At 37.0% G+C, this 22,346-nt stretch overlaps 1 protein-coding gene across 1 annotated transcript in view; it reads left to right on the forward strand.

The window, feature by feature from the left end:
* The first annotated feature begins 1,149 nt into the window (after positions 1-1,149).
* Positions 1,150-22,346, forward strand: part of LOC129745542 (leucine-rich repeats and immunoglobulin-like domains protein 2) — a 46,530-nt gene continuing 25,333 nt past the window's right edge. The window contains exon 1 of the mRNA XM_055738662.1: positions 1,150-2,776. Coding sequence (XP_055594637.1) covers positions 2,163-2,776 — 614 coding nt within the window. The 5' untranslated portion in view covers positions 1,150-2,162. The remainder of the gene's footprint in view (positions 2,777-22,346) is intronic.

A 22,346-nucleotide genomic window follows, 5' to 3' on the forward strand; every position in this document is an offset into this window, starting at 1 on the left:
CATTATACCATTACAGTTGAATCTTTTTAATTTACAGTTGATTGCTTTAAGTCAATCAGCAGTTTGAAGTTGAATCTATTCAATTTAAAGTTGAATGCGAAAAAATCAACTACATTTCGATGATTGGTATTACTAGCTGAAATAATTGGAACAGCAGTCGTCTCTTAACCGTGACATGAGTAGCAGATAGAAATACAAAAAAAACAAAATGTTACGATGCATTTGGGGTTTCAGCTAATGTATTCCGCATACTCGGTCGTTTCCCTTAACAGATGCATATTCCCCCGGAATACCCTAAATCTTTTCAACAATCCTCATGTAAGTTTTGAATTCTCTTTTTAGAGATGTTGTTTGACTGAACCAAAATTTTCATAATCTCGTTTGTTCTGATGTTACTAAGGCCGGATTCAGCCTCAGAAACGCTCCAAAACGCCTAAACCAGAAAGGCTTCATAACCTAGGATAACCAATCATCCTATCGATTCTAATCACCCTGCTAGGAGACCGCTATCGGCATCCGCACCAGAAAAAAAAAACCGTTTCTGTGAGGATTCCGGGGGTTTCATTCCTACACTTCTAATGATTCCCAATCCAAGTTTGGTCACCTCCGTCCTCTTGCCTCCACTTCGCTTCTTCTTTCGTCAAGAAGCAGCAGCACACATGCTGGATGGATGGCCGGGCAAAGCGGTGGGTTATTCCATCCCACACTGTGAATGACTGACTGACAGTGCCAAGATGTCTAGAAAATTTCTTGAACTTCTCTCGCCTCTGCTGCCTGCCTGAGGAGGACGATGATGGCCCGTTTGAACAAGGCGGATAGAACGATGGACGAAGCAACAACACGCGGAGAAACGGCTGAGATTAGTTGGTCGGATCGGAGGAACGGACCGGGTAGGGAACCGGGTTGAGGTCCACGGTGCCGGGTAGAACGAAGGGTGGGTGGATGGAGGAGGCAAAACGATTCTTCCGTTTGAGAATAGTGCGCGAGAGATAGGTACAGAAAATAAGTTCGGAGAGACAGAATTAAGAGAGAGTCCTGCCTGAGTAGCAACAACAACTAACTTTGGTTGAGGCGTATGAACGGAATGGATGGAAGTCAATGGTTTGGGTTTGCTTGGAATCGAATGGGCCAGTCAGTTAGTTCTCAGAGTTATCGCTGGTCAGAAGCGTGATACCGTTGATGCGCGCGTAAGGGACCAGAGCAAAGAGGCCGAGTCGCGCGCAACCGTTTTTGAGGGGTTTTTGTGGCGTTCGAAGAGAGAAGAACCGAGTTCAAATCAAATGAAAATAAAGGAAAAAGTGTGATTTAAGAATGAAATTTTGATGCCTTGGTGGTTGACAAAAGGATTTCAAGTTGGATAAAGTGAAAATTTAGGGAAGAAATTTAAAGTTGTGAGTGGTGGATTCGGGAAACTGTGACCAGAAGTGCCTGTAAAATGTGATTTTGTTAACACTATCCGGGCACGGATTGCGGAGTATTTTTTCGTTGTTGCTTTTCTCGCAAGTTGACGCACTATATCATTCTTTCGGTTTGAGGCAGCAGACAAAACACAACCACAGAGAGCTGGGTCAGAGATATACAACATGCCTAGTACGGTTTGATGCCGTATTTAGAAACGGGGCGGCATTTCGATGTTGTTGGTGTTGTGTGCACTACATTATTTTGCTCTCGGCCAGAAGAAATAGTGTAGCATAAAAGTGCCATACGGATCGGGACTTTTCCCACAGCAGAGTGTATGTATTTATGGCAAATGCGACATATTCGTCAGCTTCTATAGTGATGTATATATCGTTTGTATACGATTTCGTACAAAGTTTTCTTCGTCCGAGCCCGAGAAGGTAATGAGAAGACGTAGTTAGTAGTGTGTACATCGACGACAACGTCGTATTTATGTAAGAAAGTCCGTGTCCGTCGTCCGCAGCAAGGAACATAAAAATAAATTCAATGAAAATTATTCTAAACGAGTGAATTTTCGCTAGACGACACATACGCCAAGAGTGCTGTTTCAACATGAATAATTATAATCGAGAAATTCCTTCGATTCGCTCGTTCGCAAATATGGAGACGCTCGTGTGCGAGGAAAAATAAAACAAGTCATTAATTTCCATCCCGTCCTCCCCGTACAGTAATTTTCCTCGGGAGGAAAAACTGAGACACCGTCAATGCCCTTCCCCAAGAACCAGAGCCAACTCCCGGAAGGGGGCGGCGAAGCCAGTACAGAGTGTCACCATAGACAATCTCTGTGCACGACGAAGCACTACACGAATTACACGGTCGGAAGGAATCGAATTAAAAATAAAATGCCCAGATTAATTACCGTCACCGACGACGACGACGACGATCAGCTTATGGTGACTTCTCGGTGTCGTAGAAACAACAATCTCCACCGACATAGGCAACCGCAGCAGCGGCGGTCCATGATGATGCTGTGGGTAGCAGCAGCCGCAGTGATCTTGGGTCTGACAGCCGCTGGGGGTTCGACGGCTGCTGCCAAAGTCCCCGGTGGTAGCAATAGTGCCAATGAACAGCTGCTGTCGTTGCTGGCGGCAGCGGCCGCGGCCAATGGTGACGACGACGATGACGCCGGACCGTCCGAAGATGACGGAGCATCGCTGGCATCGATGATTAACAACTTTATGCCCGGCAATGGCGGCAACATTGCTGCCGCGGCCGGTGGAGACTGTCCCCGGCAATGTTCCTGCCTCGGCAATGTTGTGGATTGTTCCGAAAAGGGACTGAAGCGGCTGTTTCCGCTGCCGACGTGGGTGGAGAACCTGTAAGTATATCTGGCTTTTAGGGTTTTTTTTGCGGTGTATTGGTCAATTTATTGGTACAAATTATACGGTTTCAGGTTAAGCATGCCGGATAACGTGCTACATCTAAGAGCTTTTTTCTGATAGCTACCATTTCCCATTGTTATTATTCAACCACATTTGAAACAATATTATGGTATTTCAGAAAAGGAAGGTTCCTAAGACCTTGAAGATATGAATCTTCCGTTTTTCGACAAACCAATTGTTCCGTTTTTAGCTACATCATCAATTTAATAACTTGAACTGGGAACATCCTTAAATCAGTCCCAATTTTCCCGTTTTTTTTTAAAAGTGCCGCTACTCTACACTAGCGATTGCTAGTGACACCAGTGATCTTCAATACGTGTATTGTCCAATCATGAGTTTCAACACCTCTCCTAAATCCGCAGGTTGACCCACAAATTATTTCAGTCATTGGAAATCAGCAGACTCATGCTAATCGTAGCGTTGCTGAATATCGCCAGATTAACTTCTGTAGTGAGTTCTTTCTTCCAATCCGATCCCCGGTTGTAGTAGTCTAGCTTGTCTCTGGAGTCGGGAACAAGGTGTGGTAGTAGTCGCCTGAAAAACCTTTCCCAAAGCGCCAGAATACCCTTCATACAGTCCGAAGCGAGGCCACGCATGCTAACCAATCCTTTAGCTGACCCACTTGCCCTCTCAGCTGACTAATCTAGGTTTCGGATTCCCGAGGTCCTCGTCACGGCAGTCGGAATTCTTCTTACTCTAATGACCGTATCGTAGATCCTGACACCATCGAAAGTAATCCTCTCGGAACCGGCATCGAACTCCAATGCGAAGCCCTACTTATTAGCCTGGGACATTTTGCTGGCCTAGGATATTTTGCTGGCTGATCTCTGCACTTGCGATCCTCTGACTGCTGGATGACCCTCTGCGATGGTCATCTGACGCTAGCTGGTCCTTTTGTCCTGGAGAACTTGATGAATGCAAGTATTGAGAGTACTTTTCTTGTACCATAACTTTGCTCCTTCCAGAAATTTTTGAGCCCAGAACCTGTTGAAAACGCAGTTTCAGTGATGGAGTAGAGTTAACTCTTCATTCGTATTTAGAGTATGGTTTTTACGTAGCTACACTCTACACTATCGATTGTCAATACGCGAATTACCTAATAATGAGTACCAACATATTATTTAATCCAATGTAACTTTGATCCTTCCATACGTTTCTGAGCCCATAACCTATTGAAAACGCAGTTTCAGTGATGGAGTAGAGTTAACTCTTCATTCGTATTCAGAGTAACGTCCATACGTATCTACACTTTTGATCAACTACCCAATCATGAGTTCCAACATGTTATTTTACCCATTTCAGTACTAATCTCGTGCTGTAATTTTGCTCTTTCCAGACGTTTTTGAGCCCATAACCTGTTGAAAACGCAGTTTCAGGGATGGAGTAGAGTTAACTCTCCATTCGTATTCAGGGTGAGGTTCTTACGTAGCTACACTTTACACAATTGATCATCAATACGCTTATTACCCAATCATGATTTCCAAGCGCCTGCTGTGCTCGACTCTTTCTTTCAAGATTCGCTCATTGTTTTTGGGTTTTAGGCTGCATTTAACCCCGAATCACAACATGTCTCCATGGACTCCGGATATTTTTCAATTAGGAGGAACCCTGGCTTATTAAGACAGTACATGTCATTAAATTTAAGCTGTACGTAGTTCGCGGCATACCATCATATGATCTGGGCATTTTTTCTTGGAAATATGTTTCATTCGATTTCAGTTTTCCAGTTTCAAAAATCAGTTGATCGGCAGATTGGGTTTTAACCTTCAATAAACTTGGGTGGTTTATGGCTTGAGCGCAAACAACGGAGATGTTGGATTAAAGTTTCGGCTGATCAGCTTTTGGAAGCCACTGGACTGGTTCTTCTTTTACCCAAATCCAGGGATGATACTCTAAGCGTGTTCGTCACTCCGTCCCTTCGTTCTATCGTCCCTTTATTCCTTCAGTCGTTGATCTATTTCTATGAGTGACAGACGTGTCTGAATAGACTGAGTCGATTTGAGGTCATTTCATCCATGGTTTTTTGCAGAATTTTTAAGTAACGTTTACATGAGTAAATTTTAAATTGAAGGTTTGTATTGCATGAACAGTAGTCATGCAGTTCCTCGCTAGGCACCCAGCAGTGATGTAAATTGAATTTATTGTTTTTAAATGCCCCCATTCAAAACCTAATAACTTTTTTTTTTATCACATAAGAAAGTTACGATCTTCGACAAAGTTGTTCAGCAAAAAATTTCCTTTAGAGAATGTATAAATTGGCAAAAAAACCGATAGCATTCTCGATTCCACAGAAGGAACAAAAGTGATGTTTATTTTTCAGTATAAAATATTCAATTTTCTCATACAAACCTAAAAGTTAGAATTTACTCATGTAAACGTTACTTAAAATTCTGCAAAAAATCATAGATGAGTTTTGAACCAAACCGAAGCTTTTTTGACCACAGGGTTTGAGAAATTAAAAAAATGACCCCAAATCGACTTTTTCTAGTGTCAGAGTGAATTTCTGAATTGAGTTTTGAAAGAATCGTAAAATCACGACAGTGGCGTGGATGGTAGAATAAGAACAGAAAGCGCAAATTGCCAATGCTGCAAAAAAGAAAATGTTTCTGATTCGGCCTGCGGTAGAAAGATGGATGGACATTGAGCGCAGATTTTAAAGGCTGCTGCTACGAACAAATTTGTTGCTGATTCGGCCCCTGGAAAAAAGACGGAATTGGCTTAGGAAGTGCAGATTTTAAGGCTGCTGTTGCTGATTGTTTGTTATGATTTGGCCTTCCGGTGAATGAAAATCAAATTGGCCTTGGAAGCGCAAATTTCTAAGGCTGCTGCTGCTGGTTGTTCATTGAGATTTGGTCTTTGAGTCGATAAAGACGGAATTGGCTTAGGAAGCGCCGATTTTTAAGGCTGCTGCTTCTGATTGTTTGTTTAGATTTGTCCTTCCGGTGGAAAAAGACGGAATTGGCTTAGGAAGCGCAGATTTTTTAGACTTCTGCTTTTGATTGTTTGTTTTGATTTCGCCTTCCGGTGGAAAAAGACAGAATTGGCTTAGGAAGCGCAGATTTTTAAGGCTGCAGCTTTTGATTGTTTGCTTTGATTTGGCCTTCCGGTGGTAAAAGACGGAATTGGCTTAGGAAGCGCAGATTTTTAAGACCGCTGCTGCTGATTGTTTGTTTTGATTAGAGCTTCCGGTGAATAAAGACGGAATTGGCTTAGGAAGCACACATTTGTAAGGCTGCTGCTTTTGATTGCTTGTTTTGATTTGGTCTTCCGATGAAAATAAGACGGAATTGCCTTAGGAAGCGCAGATTTTTAAGACTGCTGCTGCTGATTGTTTTGTTTTGATTTTTTCTTCCAGTGGATAAAGGCGGAATCGGCTTAGGAAGCGCAGATTTAATGCAGCTACTACCAATTGTTTAGTTTGATATGGTCTTTCGGTAGAAAAAGACGAATTTTTCTTAAGAAACGCAGGATTGAAGACTTCTGCTGCTGATTGTTTGTGTTGATTTAGCTTTCTGGTGGAAAAAGACGGAATTGACTTAGAAAACGCAGATTTTTAAGACTGCTGCTGCTTAATGTTTGTTTGATTTGGCCTTCCAGTGGATAAAGACGGAATTGGCTTTGGAAGCGTAGATTTTGAAGGCTGCTACTGTTAATTGTTTGTTTTGATTTGGCCTTACTGTGGATAAATACGAATTGCTTAGGAAGCACCGATTTTTAAGGCTGCTGCTGCTCTTGATTGTTTGTTTGATTTGGCCTTCCGGTGGAAAAAAAACGGAATTGGCATAGGAAGCGGAGATTTTTAAAACTTCTTCTGTTGGTTGTTTCCTTTGATTTGGCCTCCGGTGAAAAAAGACGGAATTAACTTAGGAAGCGGAGATTTTTAAGACTGCTACTGCTGATTGCTTGTTTTGTATTGGCCTCCGGAGTAAAAAAAAGGAATTGGCTTAGGAAGCGCAGAATTTGAGGCTGCTGCTGCTGATTTTTTTTTATTTAGCCTCGTGGTGGATAAAGACGGAATTGGCTTAGGAAGCGTAGATTTTTAAGACTCGTTCTGCTGATTGTTTGTTGTGATTTGGTCTTCCAGTGGATAAAGGCGAAATTGGCTTAGGAAGCGCAGAATTTAAGGCTGCTGCTGGTGATTGTTTGTTTCGATTTGGTCTTCCAGTAGATAAAGGCGAAATTGGCATAGGAAGCACAAATTTTTAAAGCTGCTGCTTTTGATTGTTTGTTTTGATTGGGCCTTCCGGTGAAAAAAAAAAGACGGAATTGGCTTAGGAAGCGCAGATTTTAGAGTCTACTGCTTTTGATTGTTTGTTTTGATTTGGCTTTCCGTAGAAAAAAGATGGAATTGGCTTAGAAAGCGCAGATTTTGTTTTGCTGATTGTTTTGATTTGGCCTTCCGGTAAAAAAAGACGGAATTGGCTTAGGAAGCGCAGGTTTTTAAGACTGCTGCTGCTGATTGTTTGTTTAGATTTGATCTTCCAGTGGAAAAAGACGGGTTGGCTTAGGAAGCGCTGATTTTTAAGGCGGCTGCTGCTGATTGTTTGTTGTGATTTGGCCTCCGGTGTAAAAAGACGGAATTGGCTTAGAAAGCGCAGATTTTAAGGCTGCTGCTTTTGATTGTTTGTTTTGATTTGGCCTTCCGGTGAAAAAAGACGGAACTGGCTTAGGAAGCGCAGATTTTTAAAACTGCTGCTGATTATTTGTTTTGATTTGGTCTTCCAGTGGAAAAAGACGGAATCGGCTTGGGAAGCGCAGATTTTTAAGGCTACTGCTACCAAATGTTTGATTTGATATGGCCTCCGGTGAAAAAAAAAAACGAAATGGGCTTAGGAAGCGCAAAATTTAAGGCTGCTGGTGCTGAATATTGGTTTTGATTTGGCCTCGCGGTGGATAAAAACGGAATTGGTTTAGGAAGCATAGATTTTCAAGGCAGCTTCTACTGATTGATTTGAATTGGCCTTCCAGTGGCAAAATAGGAATTAGCTGAGGATGCGCAAATTTTTAAGGCTTCTGCTGCTGATTTGGTCTTCCAGTGGATGAAGACGGAATTGGCTTAGGAAGCGCAGATTTTTAAGACTGCTGCTTTTGATTGTTTGTTTTGATTTGGGCTTCCGGTGGAAATAGACGGAATTGCCTTTGAAAGCGCAGTGCTACTGCTGATTGTTTGTTTTGATTGGGCCTCTGGTGGTAAAAAACGGATTTGCCTTAGGAAGCGCAAAATTTAAGCATGGTTGTTGGTTTGTTTTGGCCTCGCGATGCGTACAGACGGAATTGGCTTAGGAAGCGCAGATTTTTAAGGCAGCTACTGCTGATTGATTTAGATTGACCTTCCGGTCAAAAATTACGGATTGGCTCACCAAGTGCAGATTTAAAAGTGGCTGCTGCTGATTGTTTATTATGATTTGACCTCCCTGTTGAAAAAGACGGAATTGACTTAGGAAGCGCAGATTTTTAAGAATGTTGCTGATTGTTTGTTTCGACTTCCCTTTCCGGTGGAAAAATACTGATTGACCTAAGAATTGTCAAAATTATTCTAAAAAAACACCAATCACTTGAAATCTTCCTCCGTTACATCATATTTTCCTCCAAAAGCCGTGTTCAATTATTGTTTGTTTTCTTAGATCGAGCCTCCACGCGCCTCGTTCTCTAGGCCCAAGGAGGATTTCCGTATCTTATCGCTCTAGCTGCTCGTTAATTGACTTGTAGTTCCCGTCAGCTCTTCCCAGTGAAACCCTCCATCATCAATGCTGTAATTGTTGTCAATCTTCATAAAGTCAAACACGATCTTGTGTCTTTAAATGGCTTTTTTTTTCCTTTCTTCAAATAGATAGCAATTGTGAAAGATTCGTTTGGCTTAAAGTGTTCGGGAAAGGTTGGTCACCGAATTTTGTACCTCCTACGAATCTAGCTCTCCCTAGTTATGGTGTATTGACAACTTTTTGGGCTAAGATAGAGCGATTTACCTTAACAGAGTTTTTTTTCTCTAAGTTTGTTTACACATTTTGAGTGTCTCGTCTGTTCAGGTACTCAGTATTTGGTGTCGAAAGGTGATAAGCTTTTTACAACCCACCATCCTTTCCTGGATAGGTCCATATAAAAAAAATGGATGCACAGTTCGATCTACAACAACTTTATATGCTTCAACTGATAAGGATGTTGTCATCCGTTGTTGGATTTGAACTAAGCGACTTGCTCCGATTGTGATTGTTAACCTACTTCAGATAAAGATTATTTGAAACCAATATCGGCCGGTTTTATGAACCGCAGCACTCGATTGGTTTTCGGAGAACTTATTGAAGTTGTCGTTATCAACTGGGGTAGAGACGTGTCACAAACCCACGGACGCTATATGTATCCTGAGCAGGAAAGCCTAATTTCTCAGAATTTTTCATATTTGCCTTTGAACTGTGATAGTTTTGAACCTCCTTTTCCTATATATTTTTTTATTTCAAACCAATAAAAAAATTTCTTAGAACGCCTTTACGCAAAAATACGTCTTATCTTAGGTATCAGGAAAATACGGCACGATGTTTTTATTGCAGTTTTTTTTTCACTAGAAGTTCCCCTTAAGTAACAGCCGATTGCTGATTGCTATTCGATAACATAACACGAATCAGATATAATTTTATGAGTATTTAACTTTTATTGCAAGCTTCTAGGTAAATGATACGATTTTCTTACAAAAGTTTTCAAGAAGTATAAACCAACATATATAAAGGGACGTTTTTTATTTATTCATATTTCCTAGATACGCCCTTTTTTTTTTTTTTAAAAAAAAAAGGCCCCCTTTAATCCCCAAAACAACTGAAGAACGATTAGAATGGCCGAAAGTTGGTTCACACTGTAACTATAGGTGGGTTTTTGGAAGGTTTCAGCTACGCCGCGGAATGATTGCGTACAAATCTGATCGCGTTACATATCCCGACGACTAGCCGGCACCTTTTACCCTCATAGGTACAAGTTAGTTATGAATCTGGGGAAAAAAAGTGAATCGCAATAAGCGCAAACTTGAATGTTGGTAGGTAAAAGTGAGGAATCTACTGATTGCTGAAGTATGAACAAGCGGAAACAAGCATATCAAATTTCAATGATAAAATGAGACATTGTTAGAACTGGTGCGGTTTTTTGGGATTTAAGTTCTTTGGATCGGTGAAAGACGGGCTTAAAACAATCGAAACTGAATCGGCTTATGATGAATTTAGTTTTCGAGCTGCAGTCAAGAGGTAATAAGCAAGAAGGGCCCTTTTGACAAGAGAATTCAAACAGAATCGATGAGCCCTTTCTGATGTCAGCGAAGGATATCGTTGCCTTTACAGGGTTCTCAGTTGACAAAGAACTTCACTATTGGTTGCGGTTGCGGTTTTTCCGTTAGCAAGTCCCAGATTTGAAAGGGCCAATTGATTAAGTCGAGCGTATTTCTGGTTGAGCAAACATGCAGCGTTTCTCACTTCAAAGCGTGTGAATGGATTAGCCTTGTTTTCTTCGGATAAATTTTGACAGTTGACAGGGAGAAATATGGCTTCCTGTAGGTTGTGGGATGAAATTCGGTTATGTTTTGTATATATTTTTTTTAATTTACTGGTTTGTTGAGCGAAAGCATTCTTACACTAAATCACTTAACCATGATAAAAACATTTAACAATTCTGAACCAATCAAAAAGCAGAAACTATGTAAAAGACAAAAGAAGTTTAATTGCTGCTACTTCAACTACGTATTTATGAAAAAAAAAAACAACAAAAGAATATCACAGTGTTTTGTAATGTTTGTTGATTAATGGTATTTTTGTCTTGTAATAATTTTTTAAAATTTTTGTCATTTTTTGAAATTTTATTTTCAATTTTTTTTTGTAAGATCTTCTTGCACTTGCTTGGGCTTGTGATATAGCCGGTGTCTTTGAGCTCAAGCCCAAGAGAACACTATTTTCCATTAACTGCATCCTTAGAAGAGGTTGCAAATATCCAATGCCTACTTACTGCAACATTCTCATCTCGGCTTGCTAGTCCGATACCCCCCTCCACCCGAAAGTTTATTGTCTTAGTCTTTTTGCCTCTGGCGATTATTCAAAAATGGCACATCTGCTATTTCCAAGCTTGTCAAACGGACAGCTCATTGTATACAAGTTTGTTAAATGACCCCGCAGTATCTATTAAAATGAGTTTGGAGCCAAAATCAAATACAATTGTTAAACGATATGTGTCACAATAACGTTTTTCAGGTATAGATTTGAGTTTCTATAGATTTGTCGCAACTGAAACTGATAAAAAAAATGTGAAATTTCTACTGAAATGAATATTTTTTTGAACAAATAAGATTTCTGTTTCGAAAAATCCTTGAACAAATCTATTATTTACAGTTCAAAATAAAAATCAACTGTAATGTAATGATTTTTCAAAACAAAAAAGAACAACAAAGCGGACCAAAGTCTGTCTCAAGAAATACCTGAAATGCAATGCGATTGCGTTGTGAGGACAATGCCAGTTATTAGAAAGCTTTTTATTGCCGGTCCGGCCTAGAATCTTATGCCGATAATTCCACCTCAAAGGAAGTTCATTATTGGAGTAGATTCTGATTTGTGGGTCTGTTCGCCAACTGCGTGAAAAAAAGACAAGCATGGCATATACTAAATAATTTTATTTTATTTTTGGGAATACCGTTTTAAAAAATGATTGGACCACCTCAGTCAAAAATTATGATCAAGGTGGCTTATAAACATTCGTTTTTTAATGGACGCACCTTGATTGCCCTGCTCAGACGAAAAAAAAACTACCTTATGTCAATTTGACAGCGAGTAGAAAATCGCCTTGTTTCTCAATCGATTGGTATAAAATTTTTAGTTTTAGAAACCTCGTAGTGTAACTATGTTATATAAATATATTTCTCAGACAGTATTTAGCTTCCGTCCGCAGCGCTATTGTTACACCACTAGAACTGGTGTAAATTGTCTTCATAATGAATATGAGTTTATTTCTGAAATTTTGCGTTTATATACTCAAAATTCATTGCGAAATTGATTTTAAGTTTAAAAAAACCTGGGAAATTGCAAATTGATAAAAAGTTTGTGTTGAAAACGCAGGTTTCAGTGGTGGAATAGTGTTAATCTTTATTCATTTTGTTCGTCAAGTCCTTAAAGAACTACTTGTAACATAAGCGATAGCTATTTACAATATTAACTGAAGTGATATCCTCACTTATTAGTTTTCTCATTTTCGTGTGATATTCTGAGCTAACCACTCAGAATATCTGGCAACACTGGTGAGTTACCACGAACCCAATTTGTGTTGTCTCGCTTAACCGTGTGATGATGTAAACATTTATACCGTGTTTACCATCATCAGCTGTCATCATCAATCATCACCGCTATTGTTTCAATTGCGAATTGACTCAAAGCATGCGGAACCAAAACAAACTGTTTTGGTTTCGCTCGTGGCAGCAGAAGTTTGCTGCTGTGCCGCTGTGCTGCTGCTGAAGGAAACCGTAAGTATCAACAGTTTGAAAAAACAGTTACATTTGAAAATTCGTCAAAAATTCTGTGTTCCATATTTTGAGAATCTGAAGATGACAAAAGGTATCAAATAACGTCATCTTTTTAATCCTTTTTTAAAATTTATCTTTTGTGACTAAAACAATTTTCATGTTCATTGATTTAAAAGTTCGGTTTTTATACCACTTATTTTGACATTTTTTTTGGTCATAATCTTAAAAAATAAAAAAAAAAGAATCCTTATGCGCAACGTACTTACTTAAGCTTTCTTAGACAAAAATTAAATTAAAAAATAAAGCTTCAACGGATATAAATTTCTAGGACGGGTGTGGGTTAAAAAACTATGTTCTATCACAAAAATTGATATTTTATGGAAGGTTTAGTTAAAAGAAGTGAGAAAGTCTGGATCGAATGAGTTTAAAGAGCCATAAACATTTGATACCAAATACAGAACTTGCTCGTAAATCAGACGCTGTTGGGAAAACGACCGATTACCGAGGGTGCCTTGGCAGAAACACTATTTTTCATGACAATAATTGATATATTATTGAAGATTGATTAAAAAGTAATAATAAATTCTGAATTCAATAAGTTTTAAGAGCCGCAAACATTTGATAACAAAAATATAAAAACATCAGTATTGCCTGATAACATAGCCGAGCACAGAAATCAATCAATTAATGAACAAGAAAGCGTCTGATGTGAAATATTCAAAAAAAAAATTTTTGCAATTGCAATTGAGCACTTTTGAAAATTTACTGCCAAATTTATTGGTAAGTCAATATTGAAACAAAATTTTGGTGATGAAAAAGAACATCATAGTCAATACTGATGTTATGAAATCGCTTGGTACATCTTTGTACCTGAAAATGATCACATTTTCATATGTGATGAAAGAAATTAGAGAAACATGAACTATCAAAGAACGAAAGAACATAAGCCGTAAATATCATGAAAATTTCGAAAAAGATACAACGGCTCACCGACAGGACTTGAACCTGCAATCTCCGCTTCGGTACAACGGCGCGTTAGCCAATTCCACCACGGTGAACGTGATGGAACCGGCGAACACGAGCAATCGAGCTCTGCCGATCAACTGCTGGACCGAGTCGATGGGTGGGGTTAGAGAAACAAGAGAGATCAATAGAGGGAAAGATCACATGCGGGATATACATGGTGTTTCGATAGAAGGTCCAGCAGTTGATCGGCAGAGCTCGATTGCTCGTGTTCGCCGGTTCCATCACGTTCACCGTGGTGGAATTGGCTAACGCGCCGTTGTACCGAAGCGGAGATTGCAGGTTCAAGTCCTGTCGGTGAGCCGTTGTATCTTTTTCGAAATTTTCATGATATTTACGGCTTATGTTCTTTCGTTCTTTGATAGTTCATGTTTCTCTAATTTCTTTCATCACATATGAAAAAAAAAAAAAAAAAAAAAAAAAAAACATCATAGTCAAAAATGTACATCTTTCGCTATTTACGATTTATTATTTCAATGTCCAGATACCTGATTTTAAAAGTAAAAAATTGAAAGCAAATGTCAGGATTTCCCCAGGTTTTCAGAAAAATATGCCAACCTATGTACTTTTATCCATTATCGCTGTGATGAATATGATCTATACCATGGGTGGCCAACATTTTCAACACGCGGGCCAAGTTTCAGGAATGAGATTGGCTGGCGGGCCACAAAAAACAAATTATTATGGAGTATATCATATTTTTTAAAACGCTATAAAAAAAAACTTTTGAATAGGTCACAGCGAGTATAGATTAAACTTGATAAGTCCTTTTTGTTACTTGCATATTTTTGCAAATTTCGCTCCATTTGAAAAATAGTAGAAAAATTATGCAATACGAAATGAACTATCACTCCCAACTTATGTATGTTTTCAAGGGATTTAAAACCTCCTCGATTTTTTCTTCCCAAAAATGTCAAATCGCGTGACTATAATGGACAGTAATTGAATTTTATGGTCTCCAAATTAAAAAAAAATGAACACCTATTCACCAAAGTTTTCAAGTTCACCGTTCTTCTTAGCAAAATTTAAAAGACATATCAGGAAAAATACAGAACAGAGTCGTTGAAAAAAAAACGGTCACAAGGTTTTGACATTTAAAAGAATAATTATTTCAACGAACTTTAGTTACATATATCATAAAAAATATCAGCTCAACAAAACTCTTTTCAAATTTTCCAGTATCTCGATTTGACAAGTGTTTTGGGAAAGCCTTCTTTAAACAGGATGAATACGAATTTGATTGTTTTATAATCGTTGCATCATCTTTAAGTTAAAATTTACTTTAAAAAAAGTCGTTCTTCCGAAAAAATTGTTTGTACCAAACCAGTTCTGGTTTAGTTTTACTACCCAACTGTAAAATCTGTCTAGTTTTTCATTATTGATGTACACAAATACAAATCACGTTGCCAAGTAAAATACATTTGAATTTGGTTTAATTTTCAAAAATATACCCTTTTCTGGAAAGCTGAGCAAAAAATTACGAATTGGAAAAAAATACGGAGCCTACTTTCGCTATGTTACATAATTCACAAAAGTTATTGAATTTTTATGGACGAACGAAGGTTTTGAAATAGAATTCAAGTAACGAATGGTTGAAGTTGTTGTAAAAGTATAATTCCAAATGTGATGTTGATAAGGTTCGGTGATTTTTTTAAAATTAACTGATAGGGTCTTACTATCTTTCGGAGGTCAGCCCAACTCCTCAATATCAAAACTAGAGTCCGGCTGAATGTCCTCATACCAGCAATGATATGTAGTCACCAAAACCCAATCGGAAAACATGGAAAATGTGTGATGGAATTTACAGATAATGTGTCAAATACCGTACTGTTTTGATAATTTCAAAATAGTAATTGCAAATGTTTTTATTTCAGTAACCGTAACCTTTCTTGTAAAATTATATTAGGCCTTTAGAGCCAAAGGGGAATAAGTGCAAAAATTATCGATTTTGAGTAAATAATGCCAAATGATTCTTCATGTTTCAAATTATATTTTGTGATTTTTTTTTCAGATTTTTAAAATTATTTTCGTATATTTTTATGATCGACAGAAAATTTGCAAATGTTCGAAAAATGTATGGAAAATGGCCCAAAACAACAATTTCAAATCGTGTTTGCTCGAAATTAGTTTTTATACACTTTTATTCCTTTGGCTTATGTAACATTTCAAAGAAATTTTCTGATCTTTGTTTTGAATTTTGCTAGTGTTGATGAAGATATATTAATCCAAATGATACATATATTAAGAATAAGAAAAAAACGTTCAGTTCTTAAAACATGGATTTTCCGAATTAAGCTTCGCGGGCCACAAAAATTCGGCTGCGGGCCACATGTGGCCGGCGGGCCATGGTTTGGCCATCCATGATCTATACTATATATTTTTTTTTTCTAAAAAAAATAGATACCTAGTATAGTTCATATTCATCACAGTGTTAATGGACAAAAGTAAGGTGGCATTTTTTTTGAAAACTTGACAAAATCTGGACATTTATTTTCATTGTTTTACACTTAAAACCAGGCAATATTCGGACCAATCCGGAAGAACTTCATTGTCATTAAAATCATATAAAGGAGGGCTAAGTGGGGTAATTATGAACAAGGGGTTATCCCGAACAAACGCCGTATGCGCCGTTAGGATCATAATAGGATCTCAAAACTGATCAAATGTGATAGTCTGTCTTTCTATTGATAAGTCACAGTTATAACTTGCAAACCTAACTGTATACATTTTGTAGTTACAGTTATTAACAAAATTTATGTCTCTGATAAACGATAATCGTTTTAAGACGTGTCTTATCAATTGACTTTGTCAACGTGAATGGAGATAAAATGTTGTTTTTGAAAGTTTTAGATTTGGTGATTGCTCCATGTGCTCCATGTGGAGTAATATGACTTTATGTTGAAAAAAATTTCTACCCACGCTCGAAGAAGTGTTCATATTTACCCCATACTTTTCAAGATGCGAGCTAATTACGAACACGTGTTTTCTCAGCATTGGTTTATGATTAAAATTTAATTGTTACCTTCAAAATCACGGTAACCATCCAAATCTTGAAGATAAGCCTAAAACATTACTTTATTATTTTTTTTGGAATTGTGAATCTATGATTATATGAAAATAATCTATAACTTCTCAACATTAAATTTAAAAAATCAACAAATCTCACTACAATGCTCTGTTTAGATGTGGTTTTAATCTAGCAATAAAGACAATATCAAAAGTCATCACATAACAAGAATCATAACAGTGTTCATAATTACCCCATAGACAAGGGGGTAATTATGAACAAGCGTTTTACGCCCACAAGCTGCAACTTAAAACTAGAAATAAATCTTAAAATAAAGAAGGGAACCAGTCATTCATTTTTGATTACTTTCCAGAATTTCAACATTAAAGAGCTACTTGTTTGAAATTATAGTATGAAAAGCTGAGTAATTTTGTTCATAATTACCCCACCTAGCCCTAAGAAGTGACAGATAAACACTCTACCATTTAATTTTTTATCGAGTCATGTCAGCAGTGATATTATCGTATTTTTTATATATTAAAATGTGACCATTTTAATACAATGACCCTAAAAGTTCTAGATATTGGAAGCAAAAATCCAAAATTTTAATAATATACTTAATATTAATGCGATTGTTATACGGCAGATCAGTCAATAAATTTCAAAAACGATTTTTCAATTGCTCCGACTTTTTGACGCTATCAAGCATCATTTTCAGGGAACTAATCCTGATCAGAAGGGAAAAACAAAATTATATCAAGATGAGATATTTTGATACTATTTTTTTTCTATCAAAATGAATTATAATTCTGTACTCGTAGGATGTTAAAATATCTAAAATTATATTAAAATGTCCATACGATCATAGCTAAATTATATCAGTTTTTGATATGCTCCTATCAAGGTTATAGCTGGTTCAGATAGCATAGTTTGATATTAGGCAGAACAAATCCTATCAAAATTATAACTTATCAAGATATGAATACTTCGAGAAAATTTTCTAGTGGAATGTCAGTAACCCATACTATTTGCTAAAATCATGCTCCATTTTTGGTATCCCAAAAATTTGATTCAATTTTATGAATCTGCTGAGCGAAACTCATTAAAGTACGGTTTGGGCCGTTGACTTCGATGTCCGTGTTTCATGGAAAGTTATATGCATATCAAAATAAGATACGGTTATAATATATTATAACAATTTGAAACAAATTCTTTATCGTTGAAAGTGAGTTCAATCCTATTCAAGAATGGCAATCAAAATAAGATATAATCAAGATTCAAGAAACTTAGAGTCGAAAATTATGAGAACAATATTCTAACTGGATAAGATATGAATATCTCGTTGAGATATGTTTGAGTTCTTATTTTGATATGCTCTCCTGATCGGGATCACGTAAAGTTACAATGCTTATTTTAAGCTTATTGTCCCATTTTTTTTTCTTATTTTCCCTATTATTGTGTTGTCACAGTTTAAAATTTTAAAAGTCTTATGATCATCAAGACATGATCGCAACGATATATTTTGAAACCATTGATTTGAAATAATCTTTTGGATGTTCCTTGTAAAGAACCAAAGCGAGGAAACGAATAACACCTTCCCTTGCATTTTATTGAATCCTGGAAATATTTAATTGACCTATAGGCAGGATCATATTAAAGATATTTGATAATTTTGTGCAGAATCCGTGAAAATTGATGTTGCAAAGATTTTTTAATTTCTGTATTGAAAATTAGAAAAAAAAGGCTGTGAACATTGATCGATTGCATCGATAAAATTCATTCCGCTAAATCATTTAATCCACCAAAAGTCCCAACGAGACGATGAGTGGGAAAACTACCCAACTACCTTGAAACGAGCGAGCGGGTTTATCACTTGTAGGTACATGTGTGTTTGTTTATCTGTTTGAATTTGTATGACTATGTAATTATTATAATCCGAAAGCTTAGCTTTCCTTCCTCCATCTCTTCCTGCTCCCGTTGCTGCTTTGCCCTCCTCCGCCAAAGTTGACTAAGTACTCGATTGGCCGTCGCCTTACGGGGAGAGACTGCGTGTTAGCGATAAGAACTCCGAGCCAAGCTGACTGGCGGATTCAGCGTTGTCGCTCATCCTCACGTACCTACCTTCCTAGCTACCTACCTATGTCGGGGTATTTCGCTTGTGCTTGGCTTGCGGTAGACGCAGAGGTGTTGCAACAGCCAGGTATTCCCTCGCGGCGCGCCCAAATTCATCACCATTCCCGGTGTGTGGGGACCACCAACCTTGTTGGAGCACCAACACTGCGAAAGCTACAGAACCCCGCACTTTTGTTTGACATCCGCATCGATGCATGAGCATGTGCTGCTGCATTTTTAGGAAGGTAGGTTCCTACACCTAGATATGTATGTAGATTCAGCTACCTACATCGTGAACCCACACACGAAGCAGCAAACAACAAAAGGTTGCACTTTTGCATTCGGCGGGGTAGTCGCAGGAATGTTGCGCTGTGCTGTGGTGAGTAATACGCCGAGAATGACCGAATGGCTGTAAGCTGTGGAAAAATCGGCTCAGCCAGTTTGGTGCCTCCCAGATCGACACATATTTAGTAAGTACAAACACACGGCGCGAGGAATAATATGTATAGAGGCACGTTGATCGGCAAGTCATAAATGCCTGTACCGGATACTCTGCTAAACCTGCTCGGCCGGGTGATTTTATTTTATTCATCAATGAGACACCTACGCCCGGCCCTGGCTGTAGATTGCACCCGGGCAGATCACACTCACCTCTAGCTCTGCTCGTGCGTTTACGACTGACGACACTACGGCACGTTTGATGCATTCTGTGCCTACAATATTACGCCGCATCGGCTCGAGTAGACTCACTGACTACACATCGCCAGTTGATCTAATCTGCGGCGAATGGGATTTTTTTCCCGTTCAATTATTACTGCTCTATAGTAATCCACCGAGACGAGGTGGATTCGTGCAAACATTTAACTTCAATGAATGAAAATTAAATTTCGATCCACGTCACGTTTCCGGCCGTTTCGCGCGCCGGAGCAAATTTGTTCGATAATTGGTTCGAAATCGAAATGTTTTCTTACTGTTAAAGCGTACCGGAACAATGAATTTTAATGGAATTTTTCTCAACACAATTTTGTTTTCAAAATGGTGTTGTTCATATAGATTATTAAAACATTGTAAACCAGTTTCATTTCAACAGGGAATATACATTTGGAGTGCGAATACGACTTACTTATAAAAAAATGTTGATGACGCCTAGTCTACCCCTGACAATTATGTGGTAAAAAAAATTATGTAGAATTTCCATACAAACTTTGATCGACAGCATAGAGTAGACCGACTGAGCTGAAATTAGGCGTAAACATTTTTGGCAGACCAAGGAACGATTCAGGGCTTCAAGGTTTGGATTCCAAAACAAAGCCCAATTTTTGGATATCCAATGGACAATGATAAACTTTGTAGTGTCAAATAGATCAGAAATCAATAGAAAACAAATGATTCAGAATGACACAAAACCCAATTTCAGAATATCTTCATGTGAAAAATCTTTTGAAAAATAACAATGATAACATAATTTTAATCGATTGTGTTTAGTATCAAAGTTGTCAAAATCGATGAAAAATCTAAAACTTCACAGAATTTTGAGCAAATTTTCATCACAGATCACAGATTTTTGGAAATATTCACATATTTGACGAATTGCTTAAATTTTGAACATTTTTCAAAAATTATATTTCATTGACAAAATATATTTTGGGTTTTTTACTTTGTTTATTCATGATAAGATTGTTAATTTCAATGGATTTGTCTCAAGTAAAATTTGTAAAAACCCGATTTTTCATGGTTTTTTTTTATTAGTTTTATGCTATTTCTATTACAGAAAATCATCAGAGATTTGCTGGGTTAAATAACAGAAGTCAGAATGTTTTTCGCAGAAACAAGGAATATTTTTCGGCAACTTGATGTAAAACCAAATTTTTATAAATTTTTCTGTTTCAACTAAAGAAAACTTTAGAAGACAACACAACGAATAGTTAATAAACAACCAAAGCAAGTGGAGATTCCGAACATTTATCAATTTTACGTATTTAGCACATTCTATTTTAACAAATCAAGACTCTGAAGTCAATAACTTCTTCGTCATAAGAATATTTCATAACAATGTACAATATTCTATGTACGTACATATACAATGTTTTGGCGACTTGAAGTTTTGTGTCCAATTTATTGAAAATTTCAATATTTTCTATTACACTCCCCTCGTGATGTTTCAAATTTAAGTGACAATAGAAGAGTTTCAATTTTGTTCATGCCTTAATAAATTTAGATTTTCAGATCTTTTTCATCATGAACGCAACATGGGAACATGGGATTATCCCTACATCTGAAAATTATTTATGAGTTGTGCTGTAAACGTTTTTGGTGTCCAGAATTCGGAGTTTTGCCAGATTTTGTCCAGTTATCAACTCCAAGTTAGATTAAGCGGCGGTGTAATTTCTGAAATTGATCAGTTGTGAGTAAAATCAATCATTTGATAACTGATGAGCTGGCAAACATTTATGAAAAACACAAGTTGATTTGTTAAATGAAATCAAATTTAACATGAAATGTAAAGCTCAGATTTTATTTTATATAATTCTACAGTTTTATGAAATATGTATAAATATCATTTTCTGCATAATTCGAGTTGTCAGATGAATATTTTACGTTTTGTAATTACCAAAAAATTGTAAACAAAAATACAAAAATTTCGATGAATTCAAAACGTATTAATCTATGAAGTTTTCCATCAGAGATCTCTAAACAAAAAAGTTAAACCAATTTATAGGTCTTCTTCTAGTATTTCGAACATTGTTTGAAAAAAAAATTACAATTATTTAACGGTAAGTCTCAAGAATTGGTTTTTTTGCCATTGAAAATTTACAAAAATACTAGTTGAAAATACACCTAAGTATTTTAGTAGTTTTTGAATGAATAAGTAATATTTTCACAAAAACTTACGTTCAAAATAAATGCTGAAGAATGTTCACAAATGAAAGTGATCACTTCTCATTTGAAATAATTAAGCAAGTATACTAGCTACAATTGTGAAAATGATTTTGGTTTTTTCAAACTCTGCATTAAGCAGCACACGTGAAATTTCTACCCGTTGCAACCCCTGGAGTGTCAATTTGACACTCCTTACTAAAACCAAAATATTTCTCTTTTTTCTCATCCGATTATTGCAAAATTTATAGTTTTGGATACTTCGTAATGTAACTCAAACATGTTCTTCAGACATATTCACCTACAAAACTTCAGTTTTCCGTTATTAAAAGTCTAAGAAAAAAATCTGAATAAATATGCTTCGGAAAAAAGACTCTAGATCAGCTCCGAATGCAAAAAAAAATTCACTTGTTGTAGGTGATGAATATCAGAGAAACATATTTGAGCTACATAACGAGGTTTCCAAAACTATGAATTCTGTAAAAATCGGTTGAGAAACAAGAGAGATAAAGCGATTTTAAGTGAGGAGTTCATAAAAAAATAATGATGCAAAATTATAGATTTCGAGAATTCATTGAGAGCCCTCAAAAGCCGTCAAATTTCCAGAGCGGATTAGGGTTGAAATAATTCGGGTGTTTGGGGAAAATTTATTTTCTTGAAGATCTACCGCAATTTGCATAGAAAAAGAGACCCGAAAACCGGAATAAAAAGGAAGCTGCCGCTGGCTTCTTAAATTCTAAAACCGAAAGTTTTCTTTCGACGAAATTACCAAAAAATTTGCTCAAAGTCATCACAATACAGCAAAAAAATAAAAATAAAAAAAAATGCTTAAAAGAGCTAGAATTACTAATAAAAAATATGTGGTTTAAAGAAATATTGTAAAAATTCAATATTTTGAAAGATCATGATGATTAAACAAGCTCTTTAAAAAATGTGAGAAAAAAAATTGTGGCTTCTGAAGGACAATTAACCTATAACCAAATTCGACACGGGTTGGTATTTTAGTTTG

The sequence above is a fragment of the Uranotaenia lowii genome, chromosome 2 (assembly GCF_029784155.1).
Source record: "Uranotaenia lowii strain MFRU-FL chromosome 2, ASM2978415v1, whole genome shotgun sequence".
NCBI classification, from domain to species: domain Eukaryota; kingdom Metazoa; phylum Arthropoda; class Insecta; order Diptera; family Culicidae; genus Uranotaenia; species Uranotaenia lowii.